Raw genomic sequence first — 18106 nt, 5'->3', positions numbered from 1 at the left:
CCACCCAGATGTTGGCTCCTACCGCCCAGATGTTGGACCTCCCACCCCCCCCTTCACCCAGATGTTGGGTCTGGTGTTTCCCCGCCCCCAACCCAGATACTGTCACCCGCACCCAGCTGTGGGGCCCTCCCCCAATGACCCCAGCCAGATGTTGAGTCCTCCCCTCCCCACCCGCGGGTGCTGGTTACGGATGCTCCTCCCCCCCGTGCAGGAACTGTCCAATCAGGCGCGCCAGGAGGCGGGGCTTTTCCTCGGGCAGCCAATGGCTGGCGCCGGGCAGCAGGTGGAGGCGGGCCGAGGGGCGGAGCCTCCGGAAGAGGGCGGGGCCAAGGGCGGGGTCCAGGAAGCGATCGTGGGTTCCCCAGAGCAGGAGGGTGGGGGGAGGGGGCGGCTCGCGGGGCATCGGGGTGTCCCTGGGGGGGGAGGGGACGGGTTGGGGGGAGCACCCAATGGGGGACCCCGAAATGGGGGAACCCACATGGGGGCAGCCAAATGGGGGCAACCAGTGGGGGGAACCCCCAAAATGGGGCACCCAATGGGGTCACGTAATGGGGGACCCTAAAATGGGGCACCCAATGGGAGAACCCAATGGGGGACCCCGAAATGGGGGAACCCACATGGGGGCACCCAATGGAGCAGCCAAATGGGGGCTCCCAAGACAGAGCACCCAATGGGGTCAACCAGTGGGGGAACCCCCAAAATGGGGCACCCAATGGGGTCACGTAATGGGGGACCCCAAAATGGGGCACTCAATGGGAGAACGCAGTGGGGGACCCCGAAATGGGGGAACCCACATGGGGGCACCCAATGGAGCAGCCAAATGGGGGCACCCAAGACAGAGCACCCAATGGGGTCAACCAGTGGGGGAACCCCCAAAACAGAGCACCCAATGGGGTCACGTAATGGGGGACCCCGAAATGGGGAACCCAATGGGAGAACCCAATGGGGGACCCCGAAATGGGGGAACCCACATGGCGGCACCCAAAACAGAGCACCCAATGGGGTCACATAATGGGGGACCCCGAAATGGGGCACCCAATGCGAGCACCCAATGGGGGACCCCGAAATGGGGGAACACACATGGGGGCAGCCAATGGGGGACCCCTCCCCAAAATAGAGCACCCAACGGGGTCAACCAGTGGGGGAACCCCCCAAACAGAGCACCCATATGGGGGCACCCAATGGGGGACCCCAAAATGGGGCACCCAATGGGAGAACCCAGTGGGGGACCCTGAAATGGGGGAACCCACATGGGGGCACCCAATGGAGCAGCCAAATGGGGGCTCCCAAGACAGAGCACCCAATGGGGTCAACCAGTGGGGGAACCCCCAAAACAGAGCACCCAATGGGGTCACGTAATGGGGGACCCCAAAATGGGGAACCCAATGGGAGAACCCAATGGGGGACCCCGAAATGGGGGAACGCACATGGGGGCACCCAATGGGGGACCCCTCCCCAAAATAGAGCTCCCAATGGGGTCAACCAGTGGGGGAACCCCCAAAACAGAGCACCCATATGGGGGCACCCAATGGGGGACCCCGAAATGGGGGAACCCACATGGGGGCACCCAATGGAGCAGCCAAATGGGGGCTCCCAAGACAGAGCACCCAATGGGGACACATAATGGGGGACCCCGAAATGGGGGAACCCAGTGGGGACACCCCAAAAATGAGGGCACCCCGATGGGGGGACCCAATGGAACATCTCAAAAATTAGCAGCCAATGGGTGCACCCCAAAAAAGAGCACTCAAATGGGGGGGCGCCCATGGGTGCCCCCCAACCCATGCGCCCCACAACGACCTTAACCCAACCAGAACCACCTGAATTGTGGGATCTCCACCAAACCCCCCAAAACGGGACCCCCATGGGATCCCCCCACCCGTGCCCCCCCACCCATGAACCCCCACACACAATCCACCCATGCCCCCCCACCTGTGTGCCCCCACCATGACCCACCCATGACCCCCCCACACATGACCCCTCACCCATGATCCACCCATGACCCCCCCCACCCATGACCCCCCCATCATGACCCACCCATGACCCCCCCCACGTCCCCCACCTGTGACCCCCCACCCATGACCCGCCCACCCATGACCCACCCATGACCCCCACCCATGATCCACCCACCCATGTCCCCCACCTGTGATCCCCCACCCATGACCCACCCACCCATGACCCCCCACCATGACCCCCACCCATGATCCACCCACCCATGTCCCCCACCTGTGACCCCTCACCCATGACCCACCCATGACCCCCCCCCCACGTCCCCCACCTGTGACCCCCCACCCATGACCCACCCACCCATGACCCCCCACCATGACCCCCACCCATGATCCACCCACCCATGTCCCCCACCTGTGACCCCTCACCCATGACCCACCCATGACCCCCCCACCCATGTCCCCCACCCATGACCACTCACCCATGACCCCCCACATATGACCCATCCATGACCCACCCATCCATGACCCCCCCCATATGACCTACCCACCCATGACCCCCCACCATGACCCACCCATGACCCCCCCACCCATGTCCCCCACCCATGACCCCTCACACATGACCCACCCATGACCCCCCCCACCATGACCCACCCATGACCCCCCCACCATGATCCACCCATGACCCTCCCCCACGACCCACCCGTGACGCACCCATCCATGACCCCCCACACATGACCCACCCATCCATGACCCCCCACACATGACCCACCCACCCATGACCCCCCACCATGACCCCCCCACACATGACCCACCCGTGACGCACCCACCCATGACCCCCCCCACGACCCACCCATGCCCCCCCCCCCCACGTCCCCCGCCTGTGACCCCCCCCACCCATGACCCACCCATGACGCACCCACCCTTGACTCCTCACCCATGATCCACCCATGACCCCCCCCCCCCCCCACGTCCTCCACCCGTGACCCCCCCACCCATGTCCCCCACCATGACCCCCCACCCATGTCCCCCACCCCTGACCCCCACCCACCGGAAGAGGTTGCGGTAGAAGTGGATGGGGGGGCTGAGCCCCCCGGGCTGCGCCAGCCCGAAAAGGTAGGACTCGAGCTCGGCGTCCCCGAGGCGCCGCGCGGGGTCCCTGATCCCCGACCACGGGGACGTCAGCACCGTCTTGATCAGCTGCGGGGACACCCGGGGGGACACGGGGACGGCTGAGGCCACCAACCCAAAACTGGGCACTACGGGACTGGGGTTGATGTTCCTCAAGAGGGTCTTGAGGAGCTTCTGGGGTTGGGGTGGGACAGGAGGTGACAGGGAGTGGCCAAGGGGACAAGGTGGGGACATGGGGATGAGGTGGGGACATGGGGACAAGGCGGGGACATGGGGACAAGGTGGGGACATGGGGACGAGGTGGGGACATGGGGACAAGGTGGGGACATGGGGATGAGGTGGGGACAAGGGGACGAGGTGGGGACATGGGGATGAGGTGGGGACATGGTGATGAGGTGGGGACATGGGGACAAGTTGGGGACATGGGGACAAGGTGGAGACATGGGGACGAGGTGGGGACATGGGGACAAGGTGGGGACATAGGGATAAGGTGAGGACATGGGGATGAGGTGGGGACAAGGGGACGAGGTGGGGACATGGGGATGAGGTGGGGACATGTGGACAAGATGGGGACATGGGGATGAGGTGGGGACATGGGGACAAGGTGGGGACATGGGGACGGTGCATCTTCTTGAGTTGGGGCGGGAGGTGACAGGAAGCGGCAGAGGGGACAGTGTGGGGACGCGGGGCCGAGGTGAGGACACGGGGCCCCACCTGGAAGTCGGCCAGCGCCAGCAGCAGCTCGGGCAGCCACGGCAGCTGGAACAGGAACACGTAGCTGGAGCGCAGCAGCTGGCTGGGGTGGCAGGCGGTGAAATCTGTGCCGAGAGGGGACACCCGTGTCACCCGGGGGTGCCACCGCCCCAGGTGGCACCTCATGGTACGGCCGTGAGACCAGGAACCCAACGGCGTTGGCCACGGGAGGTGGAACCTGGTGGCACTGGCCGTGAGGTGGGACGTGACGGCACGGCCACCAGAGATGGCACCCAACGGCGTGGCCATTGGCGATGGCACCCAATGGCGTGGCCAAGAGAGGTGGCACCCAGTGGCATTGGCCATGAGAGGTGGCGCCCAATGGCCTTGGCCATGAGATGGCACCTGGTGGCATGGCCATGAGAGGTGGCACCCAACAGGGGGGACATTGGAGATGGCACCCAATGGCGTGGTCAAGAGAGGTGGCACCCAATGGCCTTGGCCATGAGATGGCACCTGGTGGCACTGCCATGAGAGGTGGCACCCAACGGTGTGTCCATTGGAGATGGAACCCAATGGTGTGGCTACCAGAAATGGTACCTGATGGCTTGGCCACACTGGCACCCAATGGCATGGCCACCAGAGGTGCCACCCAACAGCACGGCCATTGGAGATGGCACCCAAAGGCATGGCCATGAGATGGTAACCGATGTCATGGCCACCAGAGATGGCACCCAACGGCATGGCCATTGGAGATGGTGCCCAACAGCGTGGCCAACAGACATGGCACCTGATGGCTTGGCCATGATGGCACCCAATGGCGTGGCCATGACAGGTGGCACCCAACAACGTGACCGCGAGATGCCACCCGTTGACAAAGCCACCAGAGATGGCACCCAATGGTGTGCCCAACAGAGATGGCACCCAACAGTGTGGCCATTGGAGATGGCACCCAACGGCATGGAGGTAAGATGGCACCCAATGTCATGGCAACGGCAGATGGCACCCAATGGCGTCACCAAGAGATGGGACCCGGTGTCATGGCCACCAGAGATGGCACCCAACGGCATGGAGGTAAGATGGCACCCAATGGCTTGGCAACGGCAGATGGCACCCAATGGTGTCACCAAGAGATGGGACCCGGTGTCATGGCCACCAGAGATGGCACCCAACAGTGTGGCCATTGGAGATGGCACCCAACGGCATGGAGGTAAGATGGCACCCAATGTCATGGCAACGGCAGATGGCACCCAATGGCGTCACCAAGAGATGGGACCTGATGTCACGGCCACCAGAGACAGCACCCAACGGCATGGAGGTAAGATGGCACCCAATGGCGTCACCAAGAGATGGGACCTGATGTCATGGCCACCAGAGATGGCACCCAATGTCATGGAGGTAAGATGGCACCCAATGGCGTCACCAAGAGATGGGACCTGATGTCATGGCCACCAGAGACAGCACCCAATGTCATGGAGGTAAGATGGCACCCAATGGCATGGCAATGGCAGATGGCACCCAATGGTGTCACCAAGAGATGGGACCCGATGTCATGGCCACCAGAGACGGCCCCCAACGGCATGGAGGTAAGATGGCACCCAATGGCGTCACCAAGAGATGGGACCTGATGTCATGGCCACCAGAGACGGCACCCAACGGCATGGAGGTAAGATGGCACCCAATGGCGTCACCAAGAGATGGGACCTGATGTCACGGCCACCAGAGACAGCACCCAATGTCATGGAGGTAAGATGGCACCCAATGGCATGGCAATGGCAGATGGCACCCAATGGCGTCACCAAGAGATGGGACCCGATGTCATGGCCACCAGAGACGGCCCCCAACGGCACGGCCAGTGACAGATGGCGCCCAACGGCATCACCAAGAGATGCCACCCGATGCCACCCAACGCCACCCTGGTGCCACCTCACACCCCCCAGAGACGCCGCCCGCGTCCCCACCCACCCCCGGGTGTCCCCGAGACGCCACCGCCGCGTCACCTGCCATCCAGGCGCGATGCGGCGCGGCCATGATCACCAACTTGTCCACCAGGGCCGGGTGGCTCAGGGCCACCTCCCAGGCCAGGAGTCCCCCCCAGTCGTGTCCCACCAGGATGCACTTGGGTGACGCCGCCGTGTCCCCCGGCCCGGGGGGTGTCCCCAGCGCCTCGATGACCTCGCAGATGTCCCCGAGCAGCAGCTCCAGCCGGTAATTGTCCCTTCCCGGGGGCTTGTCGGAGGCGCCGTAGCCGCGCAGGTCCAGGGCCACCGCGCGGAACCGGCCGCCCAGCTCCTGCAGCAGGAAGCGCCAGCAGAACCTGCGGGGGACAACGGGGACACCGCGGGCGGGGGCCGCGTCACCCCCTGGGGACACCGGCCGGTTCTGGGGAGGTGACAGCGGTGACACCGCGGGGTGGTGGTTGGTGTCACCCCCTGGGGACACCGGCCGGTTCTGGGGAGGTGACAGCAGTGACACCCTTGGGGACACCCACCAGTTCTGGGGAACATGACAGGGGTGTCACCCTTGGGGACACCCCCAGCTCTGGGGAGGGGACAGGAGTGACACCCTTGGGGACACCCGCCGGTTCTGGGGGAGGTGACAGGGGTGTCACCCTTGGGGACACCCCCAGTTCTGGGGAGGGGACAGGGGTGTCACCCTTGGGGACACCCGCCGGTTCTGGGGGAGGTGACAAGGGTGCCACCCCCACCTTGGGGACACCCATCAGTTCTGGGGGAGGTGACAGAGGTGACACCCTTGGGGACACCCCCCAGTTCTGGGGGAGGTGACAGGGGTGTCACCCCTGCGACACCCACCAGTTCTGGGGGAACCCGTGCAGCAGCAGCATCAGGGGCGCGTCGGGGGGACCCCGAGTGACGTAGTGGAGACGCAGCCCCGATTGCTGGGGGGGGGCAATGGGCGGTGTCAGTGGGTGCCCCCCCCACACCCCTAAAGCGACCCCCCCCCCCCATAAGCCCCCAGGACCCCCCAAAACCCCCAAGATCCCCTCAACCCCCCCTCAACCCTCCTTAACCCCCAAGACCCCGCCAGGACCCCCCAAAAACCCCCGAGACCCCCCAACGCCCCCTAACCTCCCCCAGATCCCCCTTAACCCCCAAGACCCCCCCAGGACCCCCCAAAAACCACCAAGATCCCCTCAACCCCCTCCTCAACCCTCCTTAACCCCCAAGACCCTCCGCAAAAAACCCCCGAGATCCCCCCAAGCCCCCCAACCTCCCCCAGATCCCCCTTAACCCCCAAGACCCCCCAAAAACCCCCAAGATCCCCTCAACCCCCCCCCTCAACCCTCCTTAACCCCCAAGACCCCCCCCAAAAACCCCCAAGATCCCCTCAACCCCCCCCTCAACCCTCCTTAACCCCCAAGACCCCCCCCCAAAAACCCCCAAGCCCCCCAAGCTCCCCCAGACCCCTCTTAACCCTCAAGCCCCCCCCAAATTCCCTGGGACCCCCAGCCCTCCCACCTTGAGGCGCAGGTACCGGTGCTCCCCGAAAGTGCCGTCGGCCAAGCCGGGGGGGGGTCTGTCCCGCCGACGCCACCAGAACGTCCGGCGGGGCCCCCAGCGCAGCAGCAGCAACAGCCCCCACAAGCCGTAGGCCACCCCGGCGGCCACCGCGGCCACCAGCACCCCCAGCCGGGCCAGCAGGCGCCGCAGGGCCAGCAGGAGGCGGGTGGGGGCCAGCAGCAGCCAGCACAGCGACAGCAGCATGGGGACCTGGGGACACGGGGACAACAGCGCCAGGGTGGCCATGGTGCAGGGTCCCATGTCCCCAGGGTGTCCCATCCCCATGGTGGCCCCATCACCAGGGTCCCATGTCACCAGGGTGTCCCCATGTCACCAGGGTGTCCCATCCCCATGGTGGCCCCATCAACAGGGTCCCATGTCCCCAGGGTGTCCCATCCCCATGGTGGCCATGGCGCCAGGGTCCCATGTCCCCACGGTGTCCCCATGTCACCAGGGTGTCCCATCCCCATGGTGGCCCCATCACCAGGGTGTCCCCATGTCACCAGGGTGTCCCCATGTCCCCAGGGTGTCCCATCCCCATGGTGGCCCCATCACCAGGGTCCCATGTCACCAGGGTGTCCCATCCCCATGGTGGCCATGGTGCAGGGTCCCATGTCCCCACGGTGTCCCCATGTCACCAGGGTGTCCCATCCCCATGGTGGCCCCATCACCAGGGTCCCATGTCCCCAGGGTGTCCCATCCCCATGGTGGCCATGGCGCCAGAGTCCCATGTCACCAGGGTGTCCCCATGTCCCCAGGGTGTCCCATCCCCATGGTGGCCATGGTGCAGGGTCCCATGTCCCCAGGGTGTCCCCATGTCCCCAGGGTGTCCCATCCCCATGGTGGCCATGGTGCAGGGTCCCATGTCACCAGGGTGTCCCATCCCCATGGTGGCCCCATCACCAGGGTCCCATGTCACCAGGGTATCCCCATGTCACCAGGGTGTCCCCATGTCCCCAGGGTGTCCCATCCCCATGGTGGCCCCATCAACAGGGTCCCATGTCCCCAGGGTGTCCCATCCCCATGGTAGCCCCATCACAGGGTCCCATGTCACCAGGGTGTCCCCATGTCCCCAGGGTGTCCCATCCCCATGGTGGCCATGGCGCCAGGGTCCCATGTCCCCACGGTGTCCCCATGTCACCAGGGTGTCCCATCCCCACGGTGGCCCCATCACCAGGGTGTCCCTATGTCACCAGGGTGTCCCCATGTCCCCAGGGTGTCCCATCCCCATGGTGGCCCCATCAACAGGGTCCCATGTCCCCAGGGTGTCCCATCCCCATGGTGGCCCCATCACAGGGTCCCATGTCACCAGGGTGTCCCCATGTCCCCAGGGTGTCCCATCCCCATGGTGGCCCCATCACCAGGGTGTCCCTATGTCACCAGGGTGTCCCCATGTCCCCAGGGTGTCCCATCCCCATGGTGGCCCCATCACCAGGGTCCCATGTCCCCAGGGTGTCCCATCCCCATGGTGGCCATGGCGCCATGGTCCCATGTCACCAGGGTGTCCCCATGTCCCCAGGGTGTCCCATCCCCATGGTGGCCATGGTGCAGGGTCCCATGTCACCAGGGTGTCCCCATGTCACCAGGGTGTCCCATCCCCATGGTGGCCCCATCACCAGGGTGTCCCCATGTCACCAGGGTGTCCCCATGTCCCCAGGGTGTCCCATCCCCATGGTGGCCATGGTGCCAGGGTCCCATGTCACCAGGGTGTCCCCATGTCCCCAGGGTGTCCCATCCCCACGGTGGCGATGGCGCCAGGGTCCCATGTCACCAGGGTGTCCCCATGTCCCCAGGGTGTCCCATCCCCATGGTGGCCATGGCGCCAGGGTCCCATGTCCCCACGGTGTCCCCATGTCACCAGGGTGTCCCCATGTCCCCAGGGTGTCCCATCCCCATGGTGGCCATGGTGCCAGGGTCCCATGTCACTAGGGTGTCCCCATGTCACCAGGGTGTCCCATCCCCATGGTGGCCCCACCACCAGGGTCCCATGTCACCAGGGTGTCCCCATGTCACCAGGGTGTCCTATCACCATGGTGGCCCCATCACCAGGGTCCCATGTCCCCAGGGTGTCCCATCCCCAGGGTGGCCATGTCACCAGGGTCCCATGTCACCAGGGTGTCCCCATGTCCTCAGGGTCCCATGTCACCAGGGTGTCCCCATGTCCAAAGGGTGTCCCGTCCCCATGGTGGCCCCATCACCACAGTCCCATGTCACCAGGTGTCCCACCCCCGCGGTGGCCGTGTCACCACGGTGGCCCCGTCCCCATGGTGGCCCCATCATCCAGATGGCCATGTCCCCAGGGTCCCATGTCCCCAGGGTGTCCCCTCCCCAGGGTGTCCCCATTGTCCCCATTCCCGGGTGCTGTGTCACTGGGCTGCCCCATTATCAGGGTGTCACCATCAGGGTGTCACCGTCACCAGGGTGGCTCTGCCACCACCGTGTCCCTCCTCCGGGTGCCACATCACCAGGGTCACCCAATGTCCCTGTCACAGGGGTGTCCCTGTCACCGGGGTGTCCCATCACTGGGGGGGGGTCCCATGTCACCAGGTGTCCCTGTCATTGGGATGTCCCTGTTGCTGGGGTGTCCCTGTCCCCTCAGTGTCACCGGGGTGTCACAACAAGAAGTTTTCCCATCACCAATGTGTCCCCATCACCTCAGTGTCCCCGTCGTCACCTCAGTGTCCCCGTCACGGGCTTGTCACGACATTGGGGTGTCCCTGGCCCTGGGGGTCCCACCACGGGGAGGTCCGTGTCCCTGTCTGTGTCCCCGTCTTGTGTCCCTGTCCCTGTCCCCGTCCCGTGTCCCGTCCCCCTGTCCCCGTGTCCCTCTGTCCCCGTGTCCCTCTGTCCCCCTGTCCCTCTGTCCCCCTGTCCCCGTGTCCCTTTGTCCCCCTGTCCCTCTGTCCCCGTGTCCCTTTGTCCCCCTGTCCCCGTGTCCCCCTGTCCCTCTGTCCCCGTGTCCCCCTGTCCCTCTGTCCCCCGTCCCCCTGTCCCCGTGTCCCCCTGTCCCCTGTCCCCGTGTCCCCGTGTCCCTCTGTCCCCGTGTCCCTCTGTCCCCCTGTCCCCCTGTCCCTGTGTCCCCCTGTCCCTCTGTCCCCCTGTCCCCGTGTCCCCCTGTCCCTCTGTCCCTCTGTCCCCTCTCCCCCTGTCCCCGTGTCCCCCTGTCCCTCTGTCCCCGTGTCCCCCTGTCCCTCTGTCCCTCGTCCCCCTGTCCCCGTGTCACCGTGTCCCTCTGTCCCCGTGTCCCTCTGTCCCCCTGTCCCCGTGTCCCCCTGTCCCTGTGTCCCCCTGTCCCTCTGTCCCCCTGTCCCCGTGTCCCCCTGTCCCTCTGTCCCCCTGTCCCTCTGTCCCCTCTCCCCCTGTCCCCGTGTCCCCCTGTCCCTCTGTCCCCTGTCCCCCTGTCCCTCTGTCCCCGTGTCCCCCTGTCCCCGTGTCCCCCTGTCCCTCTGTCCCCCGTCCCTCTGTCCCCGTGTCCCCCTGTCCCCGTGTCCCTCTGTCCCCGTGTCCCCCTGTCCCTCTGTCCCCCTGTCCCTCTGTCCCCTGTCCCCCTGTCCCCGTGTCCCCCTGTCCCCGTGTCCCCCTGTCCCTCTGTCCCTCTGTCCCCGTGTCCCCCTGTCCCCCGTCCCCCTGTCCCCGTGTCCCCCTGTCCCCGTGTCCCCGTGTCCCCCTGTCCCTCTGTCCCCGTGTCCCCCTGTCCCTCTGTCCCTCTGTCCCCGTGTCCCCCTGTCCCCCGTCCCCCTGTCCCCGTGTCCCCCTGTCCCCGTGTCCCCGTGTCCCCCTGTCCCTCTGTCCCCGTGTCCCCCTGTCTCCCGTCCCTCTGTCCCCGTGTCCCCCTGTCCTCGTGTCCCTCTGTCCCTCTGTCCCCGTGTCCCCCTGTCCCCCTGTCCCCCGTCCCCCTGTCCCCTGTCCCTCTCTCCCTCCGTCCCGGTTCGTGTCACCGCCCCCCCCCCCCCGACCTTCTCGCGCCGCTTCCTCCTCCCTCCCGAGCTCGGCCGCGCGCGGCCCCGCCCCCTCCCGCCCATTGGTCGGCGCCGGCAGCGAGGGGGCGGAGCCGCGCGGGCGGCAACCAATGGGAACAGCGAGAGGCGCCACGTGAAGGGGAGGGACACGCCCCCCTCGGCCCCGCCCCCGGGGGGAGGGGAAGAACCGGGACCCGCGTGCGCCCGTTTTTCTATTTTTTTTTCTTTTTTTCCCCTTTTTTGGTCTCTTTTGGCCTTTTTTTTCCTTTTTCAAATCCTTTTTTTTGCTCTCCCTTTTTTCTCCTTTTTTCCAGCCTTATTTTCTTTCATTTTCCCCACTTCTCCCCTCCCTCCACTTTTCGCTCTTTTTCCCTTTTACTTTTTCCCATTTTAAGCCTTTTTTTAAAAAAATAAACACATTTCTCCTTTACCTTTTCACCCTCTTTTCTGCCCTTTTTGCCCCTCCCCCAAATTCACAAGTAACACTCGACTGTCGTCATCTTAACAAGAAATTTAAAATTTCCATTTAAAACTAAAATTCTAAATTTCCGTGGCTTTTAAAATTCTCAGTTAAACTTTGGAAATATTTTTCAACTGGAAACTTGATTTTTTAAAAAATATCAACTTGCAATGTAAAATGTAACTTTTGCTATTTTTTCAGTGGAAAGTCAACTTCCAATTTTAAAGTTCCAGCTAAATTCTTAAAACGCAAAACTTCTAAACCCACACGACATGTCTTTAAAAAGTGCATATTTAAATTTTAAAGTTCAAATTAAATATCAAAATGTTTAACTCTTGAGAGTATTTTTAAAAATTGGAAATGGAATTTTCAATTCTGAAGCGAAAAGCTTTTAAAGCATCAAAACGAAAAATGTCATTTTACTATGAAAGGGAACTTCAAAAAGTAGATTTTAAACTAGAAAGTTAAATTAATGAATTGATGGGATACATTAAATACATTCAACTGCAAAGTTAAATTCCATTTCAATGTCACCCTTGAATTTTACCATGACATTTTAAAATTTTAAATTTATATTAAATCCTAAATTTAAAGTTTAATTTTTAAATTTAAAAGGTTTTTTAAATTTAAAAGTTTAAATTTAAAAGTTTAAATTGAAAAATCTTAAATTTTAAATTTAAAATTTTAAATTTAAAATTTAAAATTGAAAAGTTTAAATAGAAAAATCTTAAATATTAAATTTTAAAAATATTAAATTTTAAAAATATTAAATTTTAAATTTTAAAATTTTTAATTTTAAATTTTAAATTGAAAAGTTTAAATTGAAAAATCTTAAATCTTAAATCTTAAAATACTAAATTTTAAAAATTTAAATTTTAAATTTTAAAATTTAAAATTTTAAAATTTTAAATTTTAAATATTTAAATTTTAAAATTTCGGTTTATTTTTGAATTTTAACATATTTTTACTCTTTTTTCAATGTTAATGGAATGGTTCACCCGGGGGGACCCAAGTAGGGGAGACCCCCCCCCCCCCCCCCCCTCACCCCCCCGGCAGCCGCGTCCCCGTCGCTGGGGTGGGGGGGGGATCAAAGAAATGGGGCGAAACCCGGCGAATTTTGTACAAAACCCAAGAGCTGCGTTTATTCGCGGCCGCGGCGGCGACTTCCCGGGAACGGCGGAAAATGCGGCGGCGGGAGGTGGGGGGGGGGGGGGGGGGGCGGTTTATGGCACCGAGTGGGAACGAAACCGACAGAACAATAAAATAATAATAAAATAAAATACTAAGGAGCGGGGGGAGGGGCGAGCGCCGGCCCCGCCCCCCCCGCTGCGCCGGGACCTTCCAGACGGTTCCTGAAAATCGATTCTTTTTTTTTGCTTTTTCGTTTTTTAAAAAAATCAACTCGAGGGAAAGGGAGAAAAAGAGGAGTGAAAATAAGAAACCGGCGGCTTTTTGGGGGGGAAAAGGGAGAAAAATGTTAAATACGGGGGAGATGTTGGATTTGGGGGGGGGGGAGGGGGCTGGAAAAGGATCATTGGGGGTGGGGGGATGGGGGAGAAAGGGGGAAAAATGGGGAAAGAAAAAAGGAAAAAAAAAAGGAAAAAAAGGGAGGAGGGAAAAAAAAGGAAAAAAAGGAAAAAAAGGAAAAAAAGGGAGGAGGAAAAAAAAGGAAAAAAAGGAAAAAAAGGGAGGAGGAAAAAAAAAGGAAAAAAAGGAAAAAAAGGGAGGAGGAAAAAAAAAGGAAAAAAAAAGGAAAAAAAGGGAGGAGAAAAAAAAAGAAAAAAAAAGGAAAAAAAGGGAGGAGGAAAAAAAAGGAAAAAAAAGGAAAAAAAGGGAGGAGGAAAAAAAAGGAAAAAAAAGGAAAAAAGGGAGGAGGAAAAAAAGGAAAAAAGGAGAAAAAAGGGGAAAAGAGTGAAAAAAAGAGAAAATGAAGCAAAGGGAAAATATGGGGAAAAGGGAAAATGGAGACAAAAAGGAGGAAAAAAGAAAAAGAGGAAAAATGGGAGAAAAGGAGAAAAAATAGAAAAAGGAGAAAAAAGAAAAAAGGAGAAAAAGGAGAAAATGGGGAAAGAAAACAGGGAGAAAAAAGGAAAATTGGAAAAAAGGGAAAAAGGAAGAAATAAGGAAGAAAGAGGAAAGGAAAAAAGGAGAAAAAAAGGAGAAAAAAAGGAGAAAAGGCAAAAAGAAAGAAAAGGAGAAAAAAAGGAAAATCAGGGGAAAAAAGGAAAAAAATCAGGAAAGAAACCAGAAAAATAAATGTCGAGGCGGAGAAAAAGACAAAGGGAAAAAGGAGGGGGAAAGGAGGGGAAAAAAAAAAAAAAGGGAAAAAAAAAAAGAGGGAAAAAAAAAAAAGAGGGAAAAAAAAAAAAGAGGGGGAAAAAAAAGAGGAAAAAATAAAAGGGGGAGGAATCGCCCCCCAAATGATGGGAGGGGGGCGGGGCCACCGGGAGCCCCGCCCCCTCCCCCCTTGGCCCCTCCCCTTCCGGCCCCGCCCCCTTTCCCCGCAGAAATTCCATCTCCCGGACGCCAAATTTTCTCCCGAAAGGCCCCCCCCAAAAAATTAAAATCCCCCCCCAATCCAACCGGGGTTGATTCGGCTCCGCCCGTCCCGCCGCCGCCGCCCCTTTTTCTCCCGAAAAAACCCCAAAATACGCGAAAAAATAAGACCAAAAAAAAAAAAAACCAAAACCCCCCCCCAAAAACCAAAACGAATCCAGAATATACCGTGAATATCGGGGGTGGGGGCACCTTTTCCCGGCGGTTTCGCGTCCGGATTGAGTTTTTTCATTGGGATTTGAAGTCTTACTGATTTTTCCGTGGGTGGTTTTTTTTTTTTTTTTTTGGTGTGAAAAGAGGGGAAAATGAGGAAAATGAAGGAAAATGACCCAAAAGTCCAGGGGGGGGTAAGGCAGACCCCGCCGCTCCCTGCGCCGGCCGAGCCCCAGCCCGGAACAATTTTATTTTTTTTTTAACACTTAACGGAAAGTCCGAAGCTTTTTTTTTTTTTTTGTTTTCTTTTCTTTTTCCTGCTGGGGGAAGGGAAAAAAAGGAGAAATTTTTTTCTTTTTTTTTTTTCTTTTTTTTTCTTTTTTTTGTGTATTTTTTCTTTTTTTTTTAAAGAGTCAAATCCGGAGGAAAAGAACCCAAAAATCTCCAGGCGCCATTAGAAAAGGTTTTCTTCGAATATTGCCAGTAAATCGCTCTGGAAATTCATATCGATCGTCGCCGCCATCTGCAATGAAAGGAAAACACGTCAATTCCGGGGAATTTTTAATTTTTGGGGGCATTTTTGGGGCATTTTCAGGAATTTTTCAGCATTCACAGGGATTTTTTTTTTTTTTGCATCCTCAAGTATTTTTTTTGGTCTCCTCAAAGATTTTTTTTTACATTCTTGGGATATTTTTAATTCTCAGGAATTTTTCGGAATTCCCAGAATTTTTTTGACAGCCCTGAGCATTTTTTTTTTTTGGTGGAATCGGGGAATTTTTTTGGCATCCCCATGGATTATTTGTTTTGGCATTCCCAGGATTTTCACATTTCCAGGATTTTTTCCACACTGTCAGGAGTTTTTCTACATACTCAGAATTTTTGGGGGGGGGGCGTTTTTTAAATTTTTTGGGGGCATTTTTGGGCATTTTCAGGAATTTTACAGCGTTCGCAGAAATTTTTCACAGGGATTTTTTTGCATCCTCAAGGATATTTTTTTGGTATCCTCCGGGATTTTTTAACATTTCTGGGATTTTTTTTTTTGTTAATTCTCAGGAATTTTTCAGAATTCCCAGATTTTTTTTTTTTGGCAGCCCTGAGCATCTTTTTTTTGTGGAATTGGGGAAATTTTTGTCATCCTCAAGGAACTTTTTTTTTTGCATCCCTGAGGATTTTTTGGCATTCTCAGGATTTTTTTTTGCATTCTCAGGAATTCTTCTGCATTCCCAGAATTTTTCTGTCAGCCCTGAGCATTTTTTTGGTGAAAACTGGGAATTTTTTTTGCATCCCCAGGGAGGTTTTTTTTTAACCCTCAAGAGATTTTTTTGGCATTGATTTTTTTTCACATCCTCGGGAATTTTTCTGCATTCCCAGATTTTTTTTTTTTGGGCAGCCCTAAGGATTTTTTAGTGCAATTGGGGAACTTTTTGGCATCCCTGAGGGTTTTTGGCATCCCCAGGGACTTTTTTCTGGCATTCCCAGGATTTATTTTTCGCATTTCTGGGATATTTTTTCACATTCCCAGGAATTTTTTAACATCTTCTTGATTTTTCTTTTTTTTCAGCATCCCCAGGATTTTTTTTTTTTTCATTATTCCCAGGGATTTCTCAGCATCCCCAGGACTTTTTTTCACCATCCCCAAGAAATTTTCAGCATCTTTGAGGATTTTCCACCATCCCCAGAAACATTTTTTGGGCATCTCTGGGGATTTTTCAGCATCCCCAGAAACACTTTTTGGCAACACTGGGGATTTTTTCATTCTCCCCAGGAATTAATTTTTCAGCATCCCCCAGATTTTTTTTCGTTATCCCCAGGGATTTATTTTTCATTATCCGCAGGAATTTCTGAGCATCCTCAAGATTTGTTTTTCATGATCCCCAGGGATTTCTCAGCATCCCCATGAATTTTTTTAAATTATCCCCAAGAATTTCTCAGCATCCCGATGATTTGTTTTTCATGATCCCCAGGGATTTCTCAGCATCCCCAGGAATTTTTTTTCATGATCCCCGGGATTTATTTTTCATGATCCCCAGGGATTTCTCAGCATCCCCATGATTTTTTTTTTCATGATCCCCGGGATTTATTTTTCATTATCCCCAGGGATTTCTCAGCACCCCTATGATTTTTTTTCCCGATCCCCAGGGATTTCTCAGCATCCCCGTGACTTTTTCTCGGCATCCCCGGGTTTTTGTGCTCCCCCCTCACCGCTTCCCGGCGCCTCCGTTCCTGCTCCCTCTTCCTGGCCATCTCCCGCTGCTGGTCCAGCATGGACTGGGAGGACTGGGGCTGCGAGCTCTGGGCCTGCGGTGCCGCCGCCGCCGCCGTCACCGTCACCGCCGTCACCTGCTGCTGCTGCTGCTGCTGCTCCTGGCGCCGCCGAACCTCCTCGTGCGCCCGGCGCGCCTGCTCCATGGCGTCCTCATCCTCCCGGCTCCTGCCAAACGAGACGCCGTCAGGCACCGGCCGCACCGGGACGCCGCGCCGCGGCGGTACCGAAATGGGGGACGGGCGGCTGTGGGGGTTTCGGAGGATTGGAGTGGTCGGTGTGGGTTTGTGCCGCGAGATCTGATCGGATTTGTGCCACGAGATCAGATGCGTGCCATGAAATTGGATCAGATTTGTGCCACAGTACGAGATTTGTGCCATGAAACGGGATCAGTTTCGTGCCACGGTATCAGATTTGTGCCACAAAATGGGATCAGATTCATGCCACAAGATCAGATTTGTGCAATAGTATCAGATTTGTGCCACGAGATGGGATCAGATTTGTGCCACAAGATCAGATTTGTGCCACGAGACGGGATCAGATTTGTGCCACAGTATCACATTTGTGCCATGAAATGGGATTAGATTTGTGCCACGGTATCAGATTTGTGTGCCATAAGATGGGATCAGATTTGTGCCACAGTATCACATTTGTGCCACGGTATCAGATTTGTGCCACGAGATGGGATCAGATTTGTGCCACAGGATCAGATTTGTGCCACAGTATCAGATTTGTGCCATGAAATGGGATCAGATTCGTGCCACAGAGTGGGATCGGATTTGCGCTGCGAGATTGGATTTGTGCCACGAGATCAGATTCGTGCCATGAAATTGGACCGGATTCGCGCTGCGAGATGGGATTTGTGCCACGAGATCAGATTCGTGCCATGAAATTGGACCGGATTCGCGCTGCGAGATGGGATTTGTGCCACAAGATCAGATTCGTGCCATGAAATTGGACCGGATTCGCGCTGCGAGATGGGATTTGTGCCACGAGATCAGATTCGTGCCATGAAATTGGACCGGATTCGCGCTGCGAGACGGGATTTGTGCCACGAGATCAGATTCGTGCCACGGTATCAGATTTGTGTCATGAGACGAGATCAGATTTGGGCCACGAGATCGGATTCGCGCCACAAGGTCAGATTTGTGCTGCAGTGTCAGATTTGTGCCGTGAAATGGGATCGGATTCGTGCCACGAGATGAGATTTGTGCCACGAAGTAACAGGATCGGCTTCGTGCCACGCGCTGGGGTTGGATCGTGCCATGACATCAGATCAGGTTCCTGCCAGGAGATCGGATTCACGCCATGAAACCGGATCGGGCCGTGGATCAGAGCAGCTCCGTGCCGCGAGATCAGGATGTGTGGCACACTGGACGGGGTCTGTGCCACGGACCAGCGCGGATCCTACACGAGAGCTCACC

At 57.0% G+C, this 18106-nt stretch overlaps 3 protein-coding genes across 11 annotated transcripts in view; 1 reads left to right on the top strand and 2 right to left on the bottom strand.

Annotated features, from left to right (window-relative positions):
• The window catches only part of XAB2 (XPA binding protein 2), a 202005-nt gene that overhangs the window by 68808 nt on the left and 115091 nt on the right, over window positions 1–18106 (top strand). The window lies entirely within an intron of this gene.
• On the bottom strand, window positions 112–11303 carry EPHX3 (epoxide hydrolase 3). 6 transcript variants are annotated; one of them, XM_065654998.1, is made up of 8 exons: window positions 11248–11303; window positions 9946–10014; window positions 7250–7501; window positions 6584–6669; window positions 5771–6087; window positions 3792–3895; window positions 2998–3146; window positions 112–413 (listed from the first exon to the last, which is right to left on the bottom strand). In XM_065654998.1, the coding sequence occupies exons 3-8, from the start codon at window positions 7493–7495 to the stop codon at window positions 185–187; spliced, it is 1131 nt and encodes a 376-aa protein (XP_065511070.1). In that variant the 5' UTR covers window positions 7496–7501; window positions 9946–10014; window positions 11248–11303; the 3' UTR covers window positions 112–184. The 6 variants fall into 6 exon arrangements, with proteins under 6 accessions (XP_065511070.1, XP_065511073.1, XP_065511069.1 ...); XM_065655001.1 differs by having other exon boundaries at window positions 9966–10014; XM_065654997.1 differs by having other exon boundaries at window positions 9946–10050; window positions 11248–11285.
• The window catches only part of BRD4 (bromodomain containing 4), a 71046-nt gene continuing 67323 nt past the window's right edge, over window positions 14384–18106 (bottom strand). For all 4 annotated transcript variants that reach the window (XM_065654926.1, XM_065654929.1, XM_065654927.1 and 1 more), the window contains 2 exons: window positions 16622–16850; window positions 14384–14942 (listed from right to left, as the gene is read on the bottom strand). In XM_065654926.1, the coding sequence (XP_065510998.1) occupies window positions 14874–14942; window positions 16622–16850 (298 nt within the window). In that variant the 3' untranslated portion in view covers window positions 14384–14873. The remainder of the gene's footprint in view (window positions 14943–16621; window positions 16851–18106) is intronic.

Source organism: Caloenas nicobarica, chromosome 36 (assembly GCF_036013445.1).
Source record: "Caloenas nicobarica isolate bCalNic1 chromosome 36, bCalNic1.hap1, whole genome shotgun sequence".
NCBI classification, from domain to species: Eukaryota; Metazoa; Chordata; class Aves; order Columbiformes; family Columbidae; genus Caloenas; species Caloenas nicobarica.
This window is presented reverse-complemented; position numbering and strand designations above follow the sequence as displayed.

Coding starts and splice junctions, on each gene's coding strand:
- EPHX3 (XM_065654998.1), bottom strand. CDS start 7,495: ATGCTGCTGTCGCTGTGCTGGCTGCTGCTGGCCCCCACCCGCCTCCTG. Junction 6,088..6,583: donor CACGGGTTCCCCCAGAACTG/GTGGGTGTCGCA, acceptor TGTCCCCCGCAG/GTTCTGCTGGCGCTTCCTGC. Junction 3,147..3,791: donor TGGCGCTGGCCGACTTCCAG/GTGGGGCCCCGT, acceptor GTGTCCCCGCAG/CTGATCAAGACGGTGCTGAC.